The 17136-nt window shown below is 39.5% G+C and overlaps 2 protein-coding genes across 3 annotated transcripts; both read right to left on the bottom strand.

Annotated features, from left to right (window-relative positions):
* Nucleotides 1–9565: 9565 nt before the first annotated feature.
* LOC106796437 (uncharacterized) lies at nt 9566–10889 on the bottom strand. Its single transcript, XM_014768716.1, has 2 exons — nt 10734–10889; nt 9566–10381 (listed from the first exon to the last, which is right to left on the bottom strand). The coding sequence occupies exons 1-2, from the start codon at nt 10887–10889 to the stop codon at nt 9566–9568; spliced, it is 972 nt and encodes a 323-aa protein (XP_014624202.1).
* Nucleotides 10890–11770: 881 nt separating this feature from the next.
* Nucleotides 11771–16824, bottom strand: LOC100305411 (protein kinase). Of its 2 annotated transcripts, none has more exons than XM_041010160.1 (6): nt 16517–16824; nt 16056–16423; nt 13668–13803; nt 13434–13576; nt 12898–13021; nt 11771–12352 (listed from the first exon to the last, which is right to left on the bottom strand). In XM_041010160.1, exons 1-6 carry the CDS (start codon nt 16587–16589, stop codon nt 11976–11978), a joined length of 1221 nt encoding a protein of 406 aa, XP_040866094.1. In that variant the 5' UTR covers nt 16590–16824; the 3' UTR covers nt 11771–11975. The 2 variants fall into 2 exon arrangements, with proteins under 2 accessions (XP_040866094.1, NP_001234995.1); NM_001248066.1 differs by lacking the exon at nt 16517–16824 and adding an exon at nt 15923–15946 and having other exon boundaries at nt 11976–12352; nt 16056–16115.
* Between the last annotated feature and the right edge of the window lie 312 nt (nt 16825–17136).

The following is a 17136-nucleotide window of genomic DNA, read 5'->3' as shown; positions in this document are numbered from 1 at the left end:
TTCAAGTAAAACGAAACTTTAAAACCTATTAATCCGGTTAATTTTCTTATTGACTTGATTATGGTCGTTTCAAATGTTAAAAAAATCATACTTTAAAGTATAAAATAGAAATTCAAAAATTTTTTGCGGTAAAAAATGCAAACATTGTGATCCTCTTATTTTTTGTTTGCCTCATACTTTGCAGAAGGACTAAAAAGTGGGAAGGCAAGCCCCCTCCCCCCCACCCACCGCGTTTTGGCCCACCCTGCCTATAGGTAGGTCAGCAGGCTGATGAGTTGGACCGCTGTATTTAGAAAGCTTAAACTAAATTTAAATTATATTTAAATTGCTAGATTACATTTAAAAAATCAATTTTTAAAGCTTAAATTTTAAAAGGAAAGAAAATTGAATACATATTTTAACAAGTGACATCATATCTTGACAAGTAAAGTAGGTAGTAAGAAGCAAAATACAAAAGAGAATGAGAAGTGACTATACGAATATAATATATCAAATGGTGTATTAACAAAATAACTATAAGGTATACTTTCAAGCTTAACATTAATATTAACTCAAAAGTGTAGAAAAGGAAAGTTAAATTAATATTAATATTAATACAATATTATATGAGTAACAACTTTACATGACTGTTTGGATGTAATAAAAAAACTAAGACTCCCATGTTTGTAAATTCAATGGCTACATTGTTCATAGAAAAAAGTTAATATTGTTTATCTAAAAATCTATTGCAGAACAAAAGTGCATATAATTAATAAATTATTTTAGTTATTTTGTCATAGAAATTATAACATAATTAGTTGTTAACTTTAAGTTGCCAACCCATTTAACAACTAATTATAATAGCAATAGAGACAAAGAGTATAATATATATACATACATATATTTTCTTTATAAAAAATATAGACAGGTCGACCGACCAACCTACCTCGACCCGTTTGTAGCCTGTCGAGTTGGCAGGATGGGCTGAAGTCTCCACACTGTCGTGCATTGTCATCCTACTAAAAAGAAAACTTTTTGGATTACAAAGACTACAAAAAACAACTTCAAATTTAGAGGACTGAAAAAAAGACTCACATTTAAGAGTCTAAAAAAATATATTTATACCTTTTATATATTATTTATTCTTTTAAGAATATACAAGATATCTACTAATTAAAAAAATTATTAGAAGTTGTTACACGCACAAATTTCAACTATCATTTTGATAAGTGAACTTCCTTTTCTATGAATTCATAAGTTTGATTGTAATTTTCAAGGAATATCAAACACAAAAAAATAGTTAATTTAGGTAACATGTCAATTTAATGTTTGAAAATCAATTACATGGATCAAGTAAAGAATGAGGGAGAAAAACCAAAAAATGAAAATTAGCGGGCACATACATCAATTGACAGAAAGTTGTTCTAACTTAACAAATGTCTCGAGTTTGAGTTGTAGTTAGATATGCAACTGTATTAAATACTTAAAAGTATAACTCTGATACCCATAATGATCCTACTAAGCTCGAATAAGATTGCCTCCAAGTAAATAATTAATATGTGTGGTCTATAAAAAAATAAAAAATGAAATCCAACATAAAAGAAATAAGAAGACGAAAAGCAATAAGATTAAAAATGGAAATAAAGAAAAGACAAAATAGTAATTATAATATATTTTTTTCATTTGATCTCTAATTTGATCGAAATACATGTTTTGAATCACCATATTAGTTCTATTTCATTTACTAAAGACATCACAAAGTACTTTCATTTATCATAACTAATATTTCCATTAATTTTATTTACCAAAGTTAAATTAATTACAATAACTCAAACATGTTTCAATTTTAGATATGAAATATAAATTTTTTAATAAAATCTAAAATCAAAATTAACTAATGTTTTGTAGAAAGAAAAAGATATCTAAACCTTAATGTTATACAACAAGTTTCAATTATTATTTCGATAAATGGAACTATTTTTATCTTCATCATGTTTGTTTCACTTTCGTTAGTCGTTTGTGAGCAATTCATACCAGTCAATTAACTTGTTCTTCAAAAGAATTTCAATACAGCTTTGCTCATAACATTGAATAAATTTATTTTAGTCAACAACTCTTTGTTTTTCTAATATGTTGCATCCATATTTTTTTTTATCAGCAGAGAAGAAAATTATATTAAATTGGGTACAATACTACATCAGTACCCAACCTTTTAACAACACTTAACATCGTTTGCATAATTGTTTTTTAACACTACACAATGTCTTCTTTTCTATTTGATTCTGCCATCGGTCTGAGTGGCAGTGACTCTGGGGTTTTGATTGAGCAACCCATCATGGATCAGGAGGTCATCTCGATAGGAGGTTCCTCGTCTGATGATACTCTACTAAGAGCCTTCGATAATGAGTCTTCCTCTTCTAAGAGGGTGAGGGCTTCGGTCGAACAGGTGGGGGTGCTTCTCGCCCTCGTGGAGGGGCATGACATTTCACTGCTATTGGGGAGTTTGTCTCAGTTATTATGATCCTTCCCCCATTTTCTTCTGGGAGTGTGAGGAGAGGTAGTGGCAGTGGAGATGTGAGGGTGTCTCCCCGCGTGCAATGTAGCCTAAGTGTTGGGTCGCCATCGTCCACCTCAATCGTTGCTAGCTGTGAGTGGGTGAAGGATGACGTGTTGAAGTACAAGTCCTGTCTGACCTCGGGGTCGAATGTCACTGCGTTTCAATGCCAAGTGAAGCTGGCGAACCCTAAGGACTCTTGTAAACTGGCTGTTTAGGCTTGCAGGAGTGATGACTTCCCATTTTTTAGGGCAGTGCCTGGTCATCTGCCCTTCTTCTTTATGTACAAATGTTTGTTTGAGGTCTTGGGTGTCATTCTACCCTTGACCTCTTTTCAGTGTGCTCTGCTGGAGCACTTGAATGTGGCCCCTTCCAAGTTTCACCCAAACAGTTGGGCAATGGTGAAGGCTTTTGAAGTTTTGTGTCCTTTCTTCAACATCTAGCCTAGTGTGTCGGTCTTCTTTTTTTCTTCCACATGAAATTGTCTGGCAAGATTGGATGGGTCACGTTGAATAGCGTGTCCAAGAAGTTATTTGAGTTTGATTCAAACATTTTTCCCTATTTCAAGAACCATTTTTTCAAGGTCCTAGTTGATGGCATGCCATGGATGCTTAACAGGGATGGGGAGCCCTGCTTTCAGTTCTACTAGCAGTTTGACCATACTAGAGGGATAATGTTGGGTCATCTAGCCACAAAAAGTCGAAGGCCCCGTGAGTCTTCGTGCCATGAGGCAAGTTGCAGGGTTGATGCCCACTGGGGGTCATCTTTCGATTGTGCAAGATGTGCCTCCGGCTCCATCGACCGTCGAGGCTTCTGCTGCAAATCTTGCTACTCCTGCTTCTTCACCTCCCCCACAGTTGCTGTTTAGAAGGCTGTTTCTACTACTGTTGTGCAAGCCACTCAGACTGATTTTGCTGTGGCGCGGTTGTCCACCGTCGTGGCACCTTTGTTAAGCACTAGCATGGTGGCCACTGGTGCTCTCGCAGTGTTGCCTTCTTCCTCTACATCCCTAGTGATTTCTCCTTATGCTATTTTGGCGGCGGTGGCATCGTCTTCTTTGTATTCTCGCCATCATGTCTTGCGTGATCAGCTGTACACCTCTAGTGATGCTGACTCACTATGGGGTGCAACTTATAAGCCAAAGCAGAAGATTCTAGTTGGCTTTGTGTCAGCCTTCGACAAGAACCTAATTAGGTCGGTTGGGGGTGCAAAATGCTATTGACTCTACCAAAGTTTTTCTCCAAAGTAGTTTGGTGATTTTGGAGGAGAACAGACTGCGACACCAAGAGATTGTGTAGAAGGTGGCATCCTTGGAGGTGGAGGGCTACTACTCGTACTCTTTGGCGAGTGGAGCGCCCTAAGGTGGCAAATGCCACTGTTGCTTTTGCTGAGGCCTTAAGGTCAAACCGCCAACTGTCTGTTAAAGTTGGTGGTGTATTGGCCAAGTTGCTGCGCACCCAGTTAAATGGTGACGAATTGTTTAGATGCTACAAGGACTTGTAGGCTGAGAAGATGGACCTTGGTGGAAAAGTGGAGAGCATGGCGACTGAGAAAGACGGGCTTGCCAAGGTGATTTTTTTATCTAAAGGCCCAGCTGAAGGAGTCGGAGTCCAGGCTGGTGGAGTCCATGTTAGGGGCTGCCAAGGAGAGGGAAGCTAACAGGGAGCTTGAGGAAGAGTTTATTCTATAAAAGAAGTCGTGGAACAACATGAGAAAGGGTTTCAGAAGGCCGTCAAGCAAGCCGGTTTCTTTGCGAAGGACCTTGACTTAGGTCTCTTTGATCCCTTCAAGGATGTGAAGGATGGTGTCCTGCTTAATGAGGAGGAGATTGTTGCGGAAGAGGAGGCTATTGATGAAGGGTAAGGTGCTGTGGAGCAAGGCAATGATGTCTATGTCTAGGCTGCCTTTGTCTTTATCTTTTTTCTTTTTTGTTGAAATTTGGCCGCATAAGCCTTGTAACTATGACAATTATTTTTATTTCTCTTCAATGCACAAGCTTTCCTTTGATGACAAATTTTGAACTGTGTATGCATGTCTTGTATGTATGTATGTTGCCTTTGTCTTTGCAACGCTTTGTACTTGTAGTCGTATGAATAAGTCGTCGTAATGTAGACAACATAGGAAGCAAGACCTTCTTGATGTAGAGATAGGGTCGTGGTAGACTTGTAAAGAGTAAAATGACTTGAAGTCATTTCAGGTTTGATTTTAACCTGACTAAAGGTCTTGTCACCCTCTAATGGGGCTTCCTTTTGCTTTGTGGAGCTTCTCCCCTGATGATTGTGAGGAGTTTTGTTTGACTTGCCCCTGGTTGAAGGTCTTGCCTAACCAGTGTAGGGATAGGTCGTTTGACCTGCTAAGTTCCTCCTCTGATGGTTATGAGGAGTAAGTGTAAGCTGAAGGTCTTGTCATGTAATCAGGTGGTGGGTCATCTTGAACTGCAAAAGTACCCCTCTGATATTTGTGAGGAGTAAGTATGGGCTTCGACGTGATTAAAGGTCTTGCCACATAATGGGGTGGCAGTTCGCTTGGTGGAACTTGGACCCTTGACGGTCATCATCATAGTTGCTGCATGTGAGCAGACCAAAGGGATGCCTTGGGTGGCACACACTGGAGGCTTAGTAGGGTGCTCGCGCACACATGTCACTTATCATGGGGGGCATGTACTAGAGTCACCATGGTGATATGTTCTTGCATGTATGTCACTCGCCATGGGTGACACACACTGGAGTCGTGATAGTGGTATACTCTTGCATATATGTCACTCACCATGGGTGGCACACACTGAAGGCTTAGTGGGGTGCCCGTGCACACATGTCACTGCCGTGAGTGGCATGTACTAGAGCAACCAAGGTGATATACTCTTGCATATGTGTCACTTGTCGTGGGTGGCACACACTGGAGACTTAGTAGTACATTCTTGCATACATGTCACTCGTTATGGGTGGCATGTACTGGAGTCGTATGTTAGAAGAAGGGCTTATCAAGGGCAAACCTTGGGTTTTAAGAGCCTCAGAGGTACGACTATGGATACTCTTGTCCTGATAACAGAAATGTGAAAAGGAAGAGATGTAGAATTTTATTCAATGTAAGTAATTGAGTACAAATTCCCTTCATTACCCTAGATGTGTCTCGTTAAAAAGCCTTCAAGCCAAAACCCTATTTTTTTCTATTTTTGGGACAACAGACTTGAGTAGGAAAAAGAGTACAACATCGGGTTTCGAGTGTAGGTCAGCTAAAGTAAAACTTCAGGTGGGTGGCATTTCACATTCGTGGGATTGCTTTGCCATCCAGCTCTTGTAGTCGGTACGCTCCGTTGTCAAGGTTGGATGTAACCCTGAAAGGACCTTCCCAGTTGGGGCCAAGCTTTCCCGCTCAAGGATCTTTTCTGGCTTCACTTCGAACTCGTCATACGAGATCGCTAGGTTGAAAGGCTCGTGGTTGAATCTTTGTATTGTATCTTCTAGCTGCTCAAAGTTTGACAGCTTCTTCTCTAATCTTCGCCATTTCTCGGACTTATTTGGTGGTTTCAAGTTCCACTCTCATATTTTCTTCATTTTGCTATTGCTAGAATAGTAGTTTCCTTGTCGACGGTTCCTCAACTTCTACAGGGATCATGGCATCTTTTCCATATGTGAGTTGGTAAGGAGTTTCGTTTGTGGTTGTCTAGGGTGTATAGTGGTACACCCAGAGTATGCTGTAGAGTTCTTCTTTTCATAGGCCCTTAGACTTGTCGAGTCTAGTTCGTAAGGCCCTGAGGATGACTTTCTTAGCTGCCTCTTCTTGTCTATTAATCTGAGGATGTTCGATAGAGGTGACTAGGTGCTTGATGCCTAGCCTTGTCAGGAAGTTTTCGTAAGTCTGAGCTTTGAATTAAGTGTCGTTGTAGATGACAATGGCGTATGGGAAATCGTACTTGCATATAAGGTATTTCCAGGTGAATTTTTCCACCTCGCTGGTCATAATTTCTCAAAGTGGTCCTGCTTCTATCCACTTGGTGAAGTAGTCGATGGCGACTAGTAAGTATTTTGACTGCTCTTAGGGCCTTTGGCAGTGGTCCCAGGATGTTCGTTCCCACATTGCGAAGAGCCAAGGGGAGCTCAGACTGTGAAAATTGTTAATAGGGTTGCATGGCACGTATGCAAATTCTTGACATCATCTCCATCTCCTGGTAAAGTCGAGGGCATCTGCCCTGAGTGTTGGCCAGTAGTAGCCAGCTCATACCGCTTTAGTGGCTAAGGAGCGTCCACCGGTATGGAGACCGTAGATTCCTTCATGAAGTTTTCTCATGACGTAGTCTTCTTTTTGAATCTTTAGGCATTTTAGTAAAGGTGCTGTCAACCCTCTTTTGAATAGCTCGCTATCAAGGATGGCGTAGTAGCTATCCTTTTGTTTGAGTCCTCATTTGGTGGCAGGACCCCCCATATTAGGAAGTTTTTTAGGGGGGTCATTTAGTTTGGTTCCTCCTTTTCTCCGGCCATAACTTCCTCAACATCTATGTTAAGAGTTTGGAGCGTCTCTTGTATAATGGTCTTAAGGTGCCCTACCTTCTTGGTTCTGGCCAGCTTGGAGGGTAGCTCCACTCGGGTATTGCTTTCCCTTAGGATGTAGTACATTTCGAAACTTTTGAAATTATCAATGAAAAACTTTTCTATGTAATAGTACTTGAGCAACACTATTTCCTTGGTTTGGTATATGTTGGCAACCTGTCCTTGGAAAAGTAGCAAGCCTGTGTAGCATCGTAGCCTCTTGGCTCTGACTTCTCTTGTTAGCTTCAAACCTTCAATGAGGGACTGGTACTTTGCCTGGTTGTTTGAGGGCTTGCTCTAGAGTGATATTGTCAGGGCCTTTGAGGATGATCCCTACCCTGCTTCCTTTTACGTTAGTCGCACTGTCGACATAAAAGATCCACCAGTCTAGGGTGGCTATGTCATTTCCAGCAAATTCTGCCAGAAAGTCAATCACGAATTGTGTCTTCATGGGGATGCATGACTCGTATTGGATGTCAAACTTTGAAAGTTCGACGAACCAAGCCACCATTCTTCTTGCGAGTTAAGGCTTTCTCAAAACCTGCTTGATAGGGTAGTTCGTCTTCACTACCACTTGATAACTCTAGAAGTAGGGCCTAAGTTGTCGGGCTGAGGTGACGAGTGCTAGCGCCACCTTTTCGATCATTTGGTAGCGCTTCTTGAGGTCATAGAGCATGTAGCTGGTAAAGTAGATAGGGAATTGGTGTTTCCATTTCTCTTATACGAGGACTAAGCTAATGGCTTCATCGACTACCGAGACATACAGGAGCAAGGGTGTTCCCGGCTTGGGTCGACTCAAAACTAGCGGTGTGGCAATGGTCTTCTTGAAAGCCAGGAAGGCTTGTTCACAAGTCTCGTCCCATGAGAAGGGCTTAGTTTTCTTGAGCAGTTTGTAAAATGACTTTGCCTTTTCAGCGAGCTTTGGGAGGAACCTGGACAGGGATGCTAGCCTATCGTTGAACTTCTTGACTTCTTGAATGTTGGTGGAGCTACACATCTCCAGTATAATGTTGGTAGAGCTTCTTGACTTCTTGAATGTTGGTGTGTGATCATGAAGTCGAGGAACTTGTCATCGCCTAACCCAAAAGTACATTTTTCAGGGTATGCTTAGAGACTTCTTCCAGGTACGCCACATGTTGAGGTATGCTTTGAGACTTGAAAACCATGTTGTCTACATATACCTCGACATTTCATCTGATTTTTTGTTTGAAGACTCGGTCCATTAGTCGTTAGTATGTTGCACCTGCATTTTTTAGGTCGAATGGCATGACCCTATAGCAAAAGTTGGCATCTTCAGTGATGAATGCCGTTTTCTCCTTGTCTGTATCTAGAGTAAGCATCCAGGAAACTTAGCACCTGGAATTTGGACGCTCCATCGACTAGCCTACCGATGCTAGGTAGAGATTATGCGTCTTTGGGGCATGCCTTGTTCAGATCAGTGTAATCAGTGCACGTTTGTCATTAGTCGTTGGCCTTTTTTACCATGACGACGTTGGCGAGCCAAGTGGAAAACCTAACTTCCCTGATGAAATTTTCATGGAGGAACTTGTCAACTTCTTCTTTGATGACTTTACGTCACTCTTCTCCTATCTTTTGTGATACAGGTTTGGCCTACGAGCAGATAGCCAGTTTATGGCAAATTATACCGGGATGGATCCTCGACATGTCAAATGGCTACTAGATAAATAAATTTGTGTTTCTTCGTAGCACTTCCGCAATGCGCCAATACTCATGACTAGTAAGGTCCCTACTGAGCCACGTGCTTGGTACATAATCAGGGCTTGAATTTGAGACCCTTTGTCCACTGTCATATCTTGAGTGTCTTTAACCATTGTGGGGTGAGGCATGGCAGGCTCCCAGATGGGAGGATATGGTGCTACCTTTAGGCTCTCTGCATAGCATTATCGTGCTTGCTTTTGGTCAGCCTTAATGGTTACAATCTCCCCTGTTAGTGTAGGGAATTTCATTGTTAGATGGAGCATGGACACTACGGCTCCAAGCTCGTTGAGTGTCTTCCTTCCAATTAAGTCAAAGTATAATGTGTTTAGGTCAAGCAGTAGATATGTGATGGTAAAGCTCTTGGAGAGCTTGCCTTGACCAAAAGTGGTCATCAATGACCATGTAGCCTCTGGTCTCAACTCTCTCGCCTACAAAGTCGAGGAGTGGACTGGCGTAAGGGTGGATAGTGTTGGGTGAGACTTCGAGTCTCTAGAAGGTTTTCCAGTATAGGATATCAACGGAACTTCCTTGGTCGATGAGGACTCTGGACACTATGAAGATCAGAATGATGATGGAGACAACCACATGGTCGTCTTGGTTGACGAGGTTGATGCCCTTGAAGTCCCTGTCCGTAAAGGTGATAAGAGGGAGACTTCACTATAAGGGTGCATCAACAAAGTTAATGTGGATGTCATAAATGGCGTGTAAATGTCATTTTTGAAAATGGCTAGACTATCCTCCATAGGAAAAACTGTCAGCGATGGTGTTGATTACACCTCTGATGTGTTTAGGCTGGTTCCTGTTCTGGTGGAGGTTGTCGCCCACGCCGCTGTTGTTGGTGTCTTTGTCTGCCTTGATCTTCTGCTCTTCTTTTGTCTGCTTCATGGTTCCTATGCTGCTCTTTTGGATGTCCTCCGAGTCTTGGTCCTACTTGGTGGTTGTCTGGTCTTTTAACAAACTGAGTTAAGTACCCAGCTTGTATAATTTCTTTTATCTTGTCCTTTAGGGCCCAGCAGTATTCGATATTATGACCAATACCTCGGTGATATCTGTAGTATTTGGTTACATCTAACCCCGACCTGGGAGGTTTCGTCTGGAGTAGCCAGATGGGTACCTTCAGGTTCAATGCTTCCTTGAGAATCGTAGTATGATTGGTCATTAAGGGTGTGTAATGCTCGTACTTGGGGCCTTTAGTGTGTGCTTTGCGCTTGTCGCACTTCTGTCCGGCTTGCCAGACTTCATTCCTAAATCTGGTCATTTCTTCTATTTGTATGTAGCTCTTGGCTCGTTCGCGTAGTTCGTCCATTCTACCAAGTGGTTTTTTGAACAAATTGTCTACGAACTTGTCAAGGCGTAAGATGAGGAGCATGGAATGCAACGATATCTCGGGATTGAGATTTCGAATTTGGACAGTTGTGAGCCCAAATCCGTCCATGAATTTTCTGAGGGACTCATCATCTACTTGTCGCAGATTGGCCAAGGCGGTCGAGCTCATGCGATGAGACTTGATAGTGGCATACTGTGCACTGAATCGTTCGATGAGGGTGTCGAAGTTGTCTATGGGCCTAGGTGGAAGTCCACCATAGCAGGTCAGTGCTACCCCCTTGAAGGAGGTAGGGAAGACACGACATAGAATTGCATTGTCATTGGTGTAGAGGTTCACTTATTTCAGGAAAACATCCAGATGCTCGTTTGGATCTGTTGTCCCATCGTACCACTTGAGGTTGAGTGGTTTCCACCCCCAAGGGTATGTCTCCCTCCATAATGCAATTGATAAATAGATGTTGACGCACAGTTTGCACTCGACGAAGCATGTGGAAGAGGCTCAGATCATCGGCAATGGTGCCTGTGCGTCGAGGGTGTGATTTCCCTTGAGTCCGTTTAGCCAAGGTGTGGGCGGATTGCTCGTCGTCGCGGGGGTGTCTGATACAAGCCTTTAGCTAGTCATGGTTAACCTTTAGCTTTGTCAACTCTTTCTCGTGGTGTCGCTCAATCTCTGCGACGTGGTTTTGGAGTTGTTGTACAATGTTTGTGTCGGTCATAGCCGCCAGAGGAGGATGGGAGTATGCGAGGGGGGTCTCACGCCTGAGACCAGACCAAGTGCTAACCATGGATGAATGTGAGAGGATTAATGAGAGGCCACGGGGAATGTTTTACTGCGGCCCCACGGTGGGCGCCAAATGTTCTTACTAAAATCTGAAATCATGACATGTCAAGATGGATGTAGTTGAGTGGGGTCCTGAACTTCACATGTCAGCTTGGAGAGGTGCCTTTAACAGGAGGAGGGACCTGCAAAACAAAGGACTTTGACGCTCAAGTAAGAATATGTGTGAGAAAAGCAAAGCAAGTATATGCTGAAGTAAGCTCGTATGGGCGAGAAAGAGAAGGGAGCACAGGCTTGTTGTTGTGTGCTGAGTGTGTGAGCAAGTCATGTATAGGAGTTCGATGGAACCTATATTTATATTAGTTGAGCGAGGATGTTGGTCCTTGTTTGTAGGGGTTGTTATAGCCTTGTAGATAATTTTTGGCTTGTAGATAATAACCGGAAGCTTATAGATAATGTTAGAGATAAACATTTGCTTATAGATAAAAGATAGAAGATAATTGTACCTTATAGATAATGTGTGGTGTTATAGATGATTAATTACCTGCCAATGGGTAAGATATTCAAATACATTTGAATATTAGTTAGGTTAGAGATAAACTTGAGGAACCCGACTGCTAATGGTCAAGCGTTTATGCACTTTTAGCAGAGCTAGCATGGATCTAAAAGTAGGATGCCACGTATATTTTGTGGGTCTTGGATAATATATATATATATATATATATATATATAAACAAACATGTATGATATATAATAATGCTCAAATAAGACTCTTAACTATTCTACTATTAAAGATATACTTGAGCCGATCAACTTTCCATTGATGAAAGAAAAAGTCTTGATAAAAAAGTGACATATTGGCATCAAAATTTTGTTACTTTATTGCACTTACAAAATATTTTCCCATTTTATAAAAATGTGAATAATTCACAAAAAAATCATACATGTAAAAGCCCAGTAAAATTCTCCCCTTCCAAGCAACACAAGAAAAAAGAAAGAAAGAAATCACATCTATTAGGTGAGTGATCCAACATTCAATGGACCATATGGCTATTCTCACTCTCTAGTGGTCTTCTTTTGTATACAAATTTACTTATACTCTCACAACTCTCTGCCGAGGAGATTGATAAGAATTGCGGGTTTTGGATTCCTTGGATTTTTCATGGATAGCTTCAATGGCTTCCAATCCCTCAAGCACTTCTTTCATGGAAGGACGTTGTTTGGGGTCATGTTCTAGACATTTTACAGTAAGTTGTGCTGCTTGAAACGCTGCCTTTGGTGAATATTGACCCACTATCTTAGCATCCATTATTGTTTTCAACTTTTTCTTGGAAGAGAGAAGAGGCTTGGTCCATTCAACTAGGTTCTGCTGCCCTGTTGGCCGTTTTGTGTCAAGTGCCCGCATGCCTGTCAGTATTTCAAGTAGCACTACGCCAAATCCGTAGACATCACTCTTCACATACAAGTGGCCTGTTGAAATATTAATACAATTCAAAGTCATGTTAATTTGTGGTTGAAATATTGATACAAGTGACCTGTTGAAATATTCCTTATTTTTAGTCTACCTTCCCCTACCTCATCTTCCACAAACCATTGATTGCTTTAGAATATTACATTAAGGTCAATTTGGTTTAAGGAAGCTTTGTCTTTGTCTGTTTTCATTTCTTGTTTTTACTTATAGTTACAAAAATGCTAATATGCTGACTTATTTTTAGTTTATTTCTTATTCTTATAAATAGTGAAAACAGCACAATTCCTTCTTTTCACGTACAAATCTTTGAAATCAAGAAGTCAAGTGGCATTTTAGTAATTAGATATGATAATAGGAAATATAAACAAAAAATGAAATTCTCAAACCAGATAAACCATTCATTTTGTCCTAGATTTTGCTTCCATTTCCTTCTTATATTGCATGGCATGTAATTCTTGGGTCATATTATGCCTCGTGAGTCATTAATAGTCAAAACATACATTTCAAGTTCCTTTAATTGTCAATTATGTCAAGATATAGTTACCTGTTGCTATGTATTCTGGAGCAGCATAACCATACGTACCCATGACCCTGGTAGTTACATGTGATTGTCCCCCAGAAGGCCCCAATTTCGCCAAGCCAAAATCTGAGATTTTTGCATTGAAATTCTGTAGGACACAAAACAATCGGTTATCTAAATGATCTGAGGAATTTAACAATAAATAAATATCAATTCTCTTACTTTAAAATTATAATTATGCAGTATGCACACATAACATCATGTAATATTCTTCAACTACATCCAGTATTCGGGTCTATAATATATATTGACAGCACTAAAAAAACAAGAGAAAATGAGAACGAAGATACTGCATTTTTCAGTTGATATTCTCTTAACAGATTAAGTTAACCTTTTCCGCATGAGGTTGGTAGTAAAACAACAATGGGGTCCAAATTTGTAAGCTGTCTGTTCATCCCTATTTGATACTACATTTCCTTTAGCTTCCATCTCTAAGAGAAAAAGGGAAAAGGTAGACTAACAAACAACATAAGAAAATCAACTACGAAAAAATAACTGACCAAATCGAGAAGTATATTTGAGGCCTTGAAGTCTCGGTATATGACTTGCTTTTCGGAGGCGTGCAAGAAAGCTAATCCCCGAGCTGCACCAATAGCTATTTTAAGCCGGGTGTTCCAAGAAAGTGGTTCTATGTTAGGATTTCCTGCTCAGAAAAATGACAGAGAATGAATTAAACTCAAATTCATGAGGATGAGTTTTCTTATATTCATTTTAATGGTCTTCAATTTACATACTTCTGAAAAGATGATTCTCCAAGCTTCCCTTTGGCAAGAATTCATAAACAAGAAGAAGCTCATCATCGTCCCAACAATAACCCAACAACTTGACCAGGTTGGGGTGAGAAAGCCTTCCTAAAAAGTTCACTTCTGACTGCATTTTCCAATCAACAGAAAAACATGTTAGATAATTAAATAGCTAGACTGAATTTAACTTGGAAGGTACTATATTGTGTTGATAGTAAAACTGTAAAATTAAATGCAATACGCCAACTGAAACACATGATAGAATGGCAAACATTTTGATTTAGTATGTCCTTTAGAATAGAACGAGTTCATCTAATTTTACAAACATTGTCATGAAAAGCTTGTATTAAGTATTTCAATAATTCATCTTCGTTCCGAACTAGGCTCAAGTTTCAATCCATATAACGGATTACCTCAACTGAAAAGTTGGATCAACCTAGATTAATAATCAAGAGTAAGATTTTCAAGATGAAATCATGACAAGAGAATATTGCCCTTGAGAGGCCTTACTCCATATCAAGGAATCCAACTCGTGTTAGGCTCTTGTAAATACAACTAGCATCATTGTATGAGCGGCTCATTTATTACACATCATCACTCTGGTTGAATATTTAATAACTTGATCATCAAATTTGCTAAGAGTTCACCATCACTAGAAGACTTCGGACAAATCATCTTAGTCCATTTTGGATACCTCAACAACAGTCCACTCTGGAAACCTCAGCAATCTATTTCAGATTCATTAGCATTGTCCAATTAATACCAAAAACAATCTTTAACAAAAATCCCAATTCACATCTCAAAGCAAACATACTATTATTAACTAGTTTTCATAAGAAATTGTTAGGCTGGATCACCACGTGTACAAGAACTTAAAAAGTAGTTCCCTTTGCGAAATGGTAATGTGATGGCATCATACTTTTCAAACATGATGTACGGAACATGAATAATTTTGTTTCCCCTTATGTGAAGGAAAAAGTCAAGGGAAAAATAGCTAGCACAAACAGCCAAAACGATCCAATTTAAAAAGTGAAAGGTAAACGCCCATTTTGAGTAGTACCATATCATACCATGAGTCAAGCATTCAATGGTGCGGAATTTAAGGCACCGTATTTTAATAACCCATCTTCACTTGTGGATATCCAATGAATGGAAGAAAAACAGGTCATGTAAGTGGGCCCCACAACAAAATTTCCAACCACATTCTTTCAGACTCGATTATTTAATACTATAGTTCCTGTGGAATATCAAACCCCCCAGCACCAACCACAGGTGTGACTCCACATTGCAGAATCAAATGAAGATCACCGTCACCACCACCACCATATTAATTAACACTCTAATTCTAAACTATCTTCAAAACTAACTCTTCAGTCAACAGCAAAAAAGACACAGACCAGTAGATAATGATGTAAGGACATAGCATTGCTAACTGTACAATATTGAACAGCATTAATTACTACAAAAACTTGAATTGGAAATTCTTCTTAATTTTTCTCAATTCTTCTTCAACCACTAACAAAATAGAAAAATAAAGTACTGCCAATTAATTAACTAGGCGATTAGAAAAACAGAAAGAAAGACCCACAGATAATTATGTAAAAGATCATAGCATCACTAACAGTGCAATATTTATTAATAAATAATGATAACCCAGTTAATTATTAACTAGATAAACTTCAATTGAAAAAAAAATTAAAAAGTACTATCAATTACAAGAAAAAATAAGACTTTAATTAGAATATATCCATAAACTTTCATGAACTTTTTCACTTTTAATCAATTAAAACTTATAACTTTTGAGATATACTTATTATAAAAATCAATAAATTTATTATATATATGTAATAATTTGTAGCGAAATGACTGACTGTGTAATTTTTACAAGATTGATGTACATGTTATTTATTCATTTTCTATTAATTTAGATGTAAAAATTAGTGCCTTGAGAATTAAAGTAAGAAAAGTAAATGAAAGAAACTTAGGAAAGTTTGGTTCAGCGGCGAAACATTTGAGTAATTTCCCGTGCGACAGATTCACACCTCTTACAACTAACACACTCCTTTGTTCTTGGGGACGAAAGCAATTTGTTTAGGTGTACATCTGTCTCAGGTTTCATTTCTAATACATTTGTTGGACGGCTCGAACACATAGAATACATCCAACACACATGTAACATAATTAAATTTTGCTGGATGCATGTGATGAAAATATTCAAACTATTGGAAATCTTGTATTTTACGTACCCATACAATTGAGTCCTCGGATTTCTAAAGTAGAGTAAAGTGCTTCAAATTTTTGGTTAAGAGATAGTAGTATGTTCAATCTTTACTCTTGAAAAAAAAAAGTCAATGGAAGAGATGAAAATAAAGTTATTACCTGCCACTCTTGGAAGCCTTGCGTGCTTTCGGGGTTCAACTTTTTGATGGCAACGACCATTCCGGAGCCTGCTTTGGCCGGGGAGAGGGTCTTCTCATCCAACCATCCCTTGTAAACTCTTCCGAACCCGCCTTCACCGAGCAATGTATCGGACTTGAAACTCTTGGTGGCAGATTTCAGGTCTCCGAAGCTGAACACCTTCAGGTTCGGCCTTTCTAGAATCTGGCCATCGGGAGAAGGAAGAGGAAGAGGAAGAGAGCCTTGGCTGCTGTTGATGCTCCCACTCGCGATCTCCGAGAATTGGCTCTTCCCGGCGCTGCTCGTGGTCGCGGAGAATCCCACGTTCTTGGTGTCAGTGCTCGCTGAGCCTGAAAAAAATCGAACCAAACCGAACCGAAGTGGTTATAAAAGAAAAAGGAGAATCAGCAGGAACATGTGACGTGTGCTTGGGGAAGACTTGCCTGAGTACTGCTGAGGGCGGTTGAGGGAAGAGGAGTGAGGTGTGGATGAAGAGGAGGAGAAGCAGAGACCCATGTAAGGAAGCTCTTCTGTTTGGCGTGGTTGCCACTTGCTTGACCAAGGAAATTTGTGAGAGAGAAAAGATGGGTTGGTGTTTGTGGGGATTGGTTTTGTGTTGTATTGGTGGGTTGAATAGTTAGAAACTAAAGAGAGAAGACAAATGAATAATGAGATATTATGTTTTATGTTAGAGAGAGAGAGAGAGAAGTGTCTTTGTCAATTTCGTTGTGTTCTTGATCGGGGCTATGATTTTCTGTGCTCAACTTCAACCACATGGCGTAATTGAGTATTTTTCTTTTTGGCTATTTACTTGTATTTCTATTGAAACTTCAATGTTATGGCATTCAAAAGATCTGGTTTGGTATTTTTAATTTGAGATTGTTCATTCTTAATTATTATTTTATAAGAAAGTTATTCTTATATCATATACAAGGTCAGCCTAAGCATAAGGTAGTTAAAATCCTTGCTTTAAGTTATTGAAAAAAATTATTTAATATTGTTATATTTATATAACCTTTTATTAAGTATAGTGGTAACTAAATTATTTTTTCCTTAGTAAATG

This window comes from Glycine max, chromosome 16 (genome assembly GCF_000004515.6).
Source record: "Glycine max cultivar Williams 82 chromosome 16, Glycine_max_v4.0, whole genome shotgun sequence".
In the NCBI taxonomy this organism is placed as follows: Eukaryota; Viridiplantae; Streptophyta; class Magnoliopsida; order Fabales; family Fabaceae; genus Glycine; species Glycine max.
This window is presented reverse-complemented; position numbering and strand designations above follow the sequence as displayed.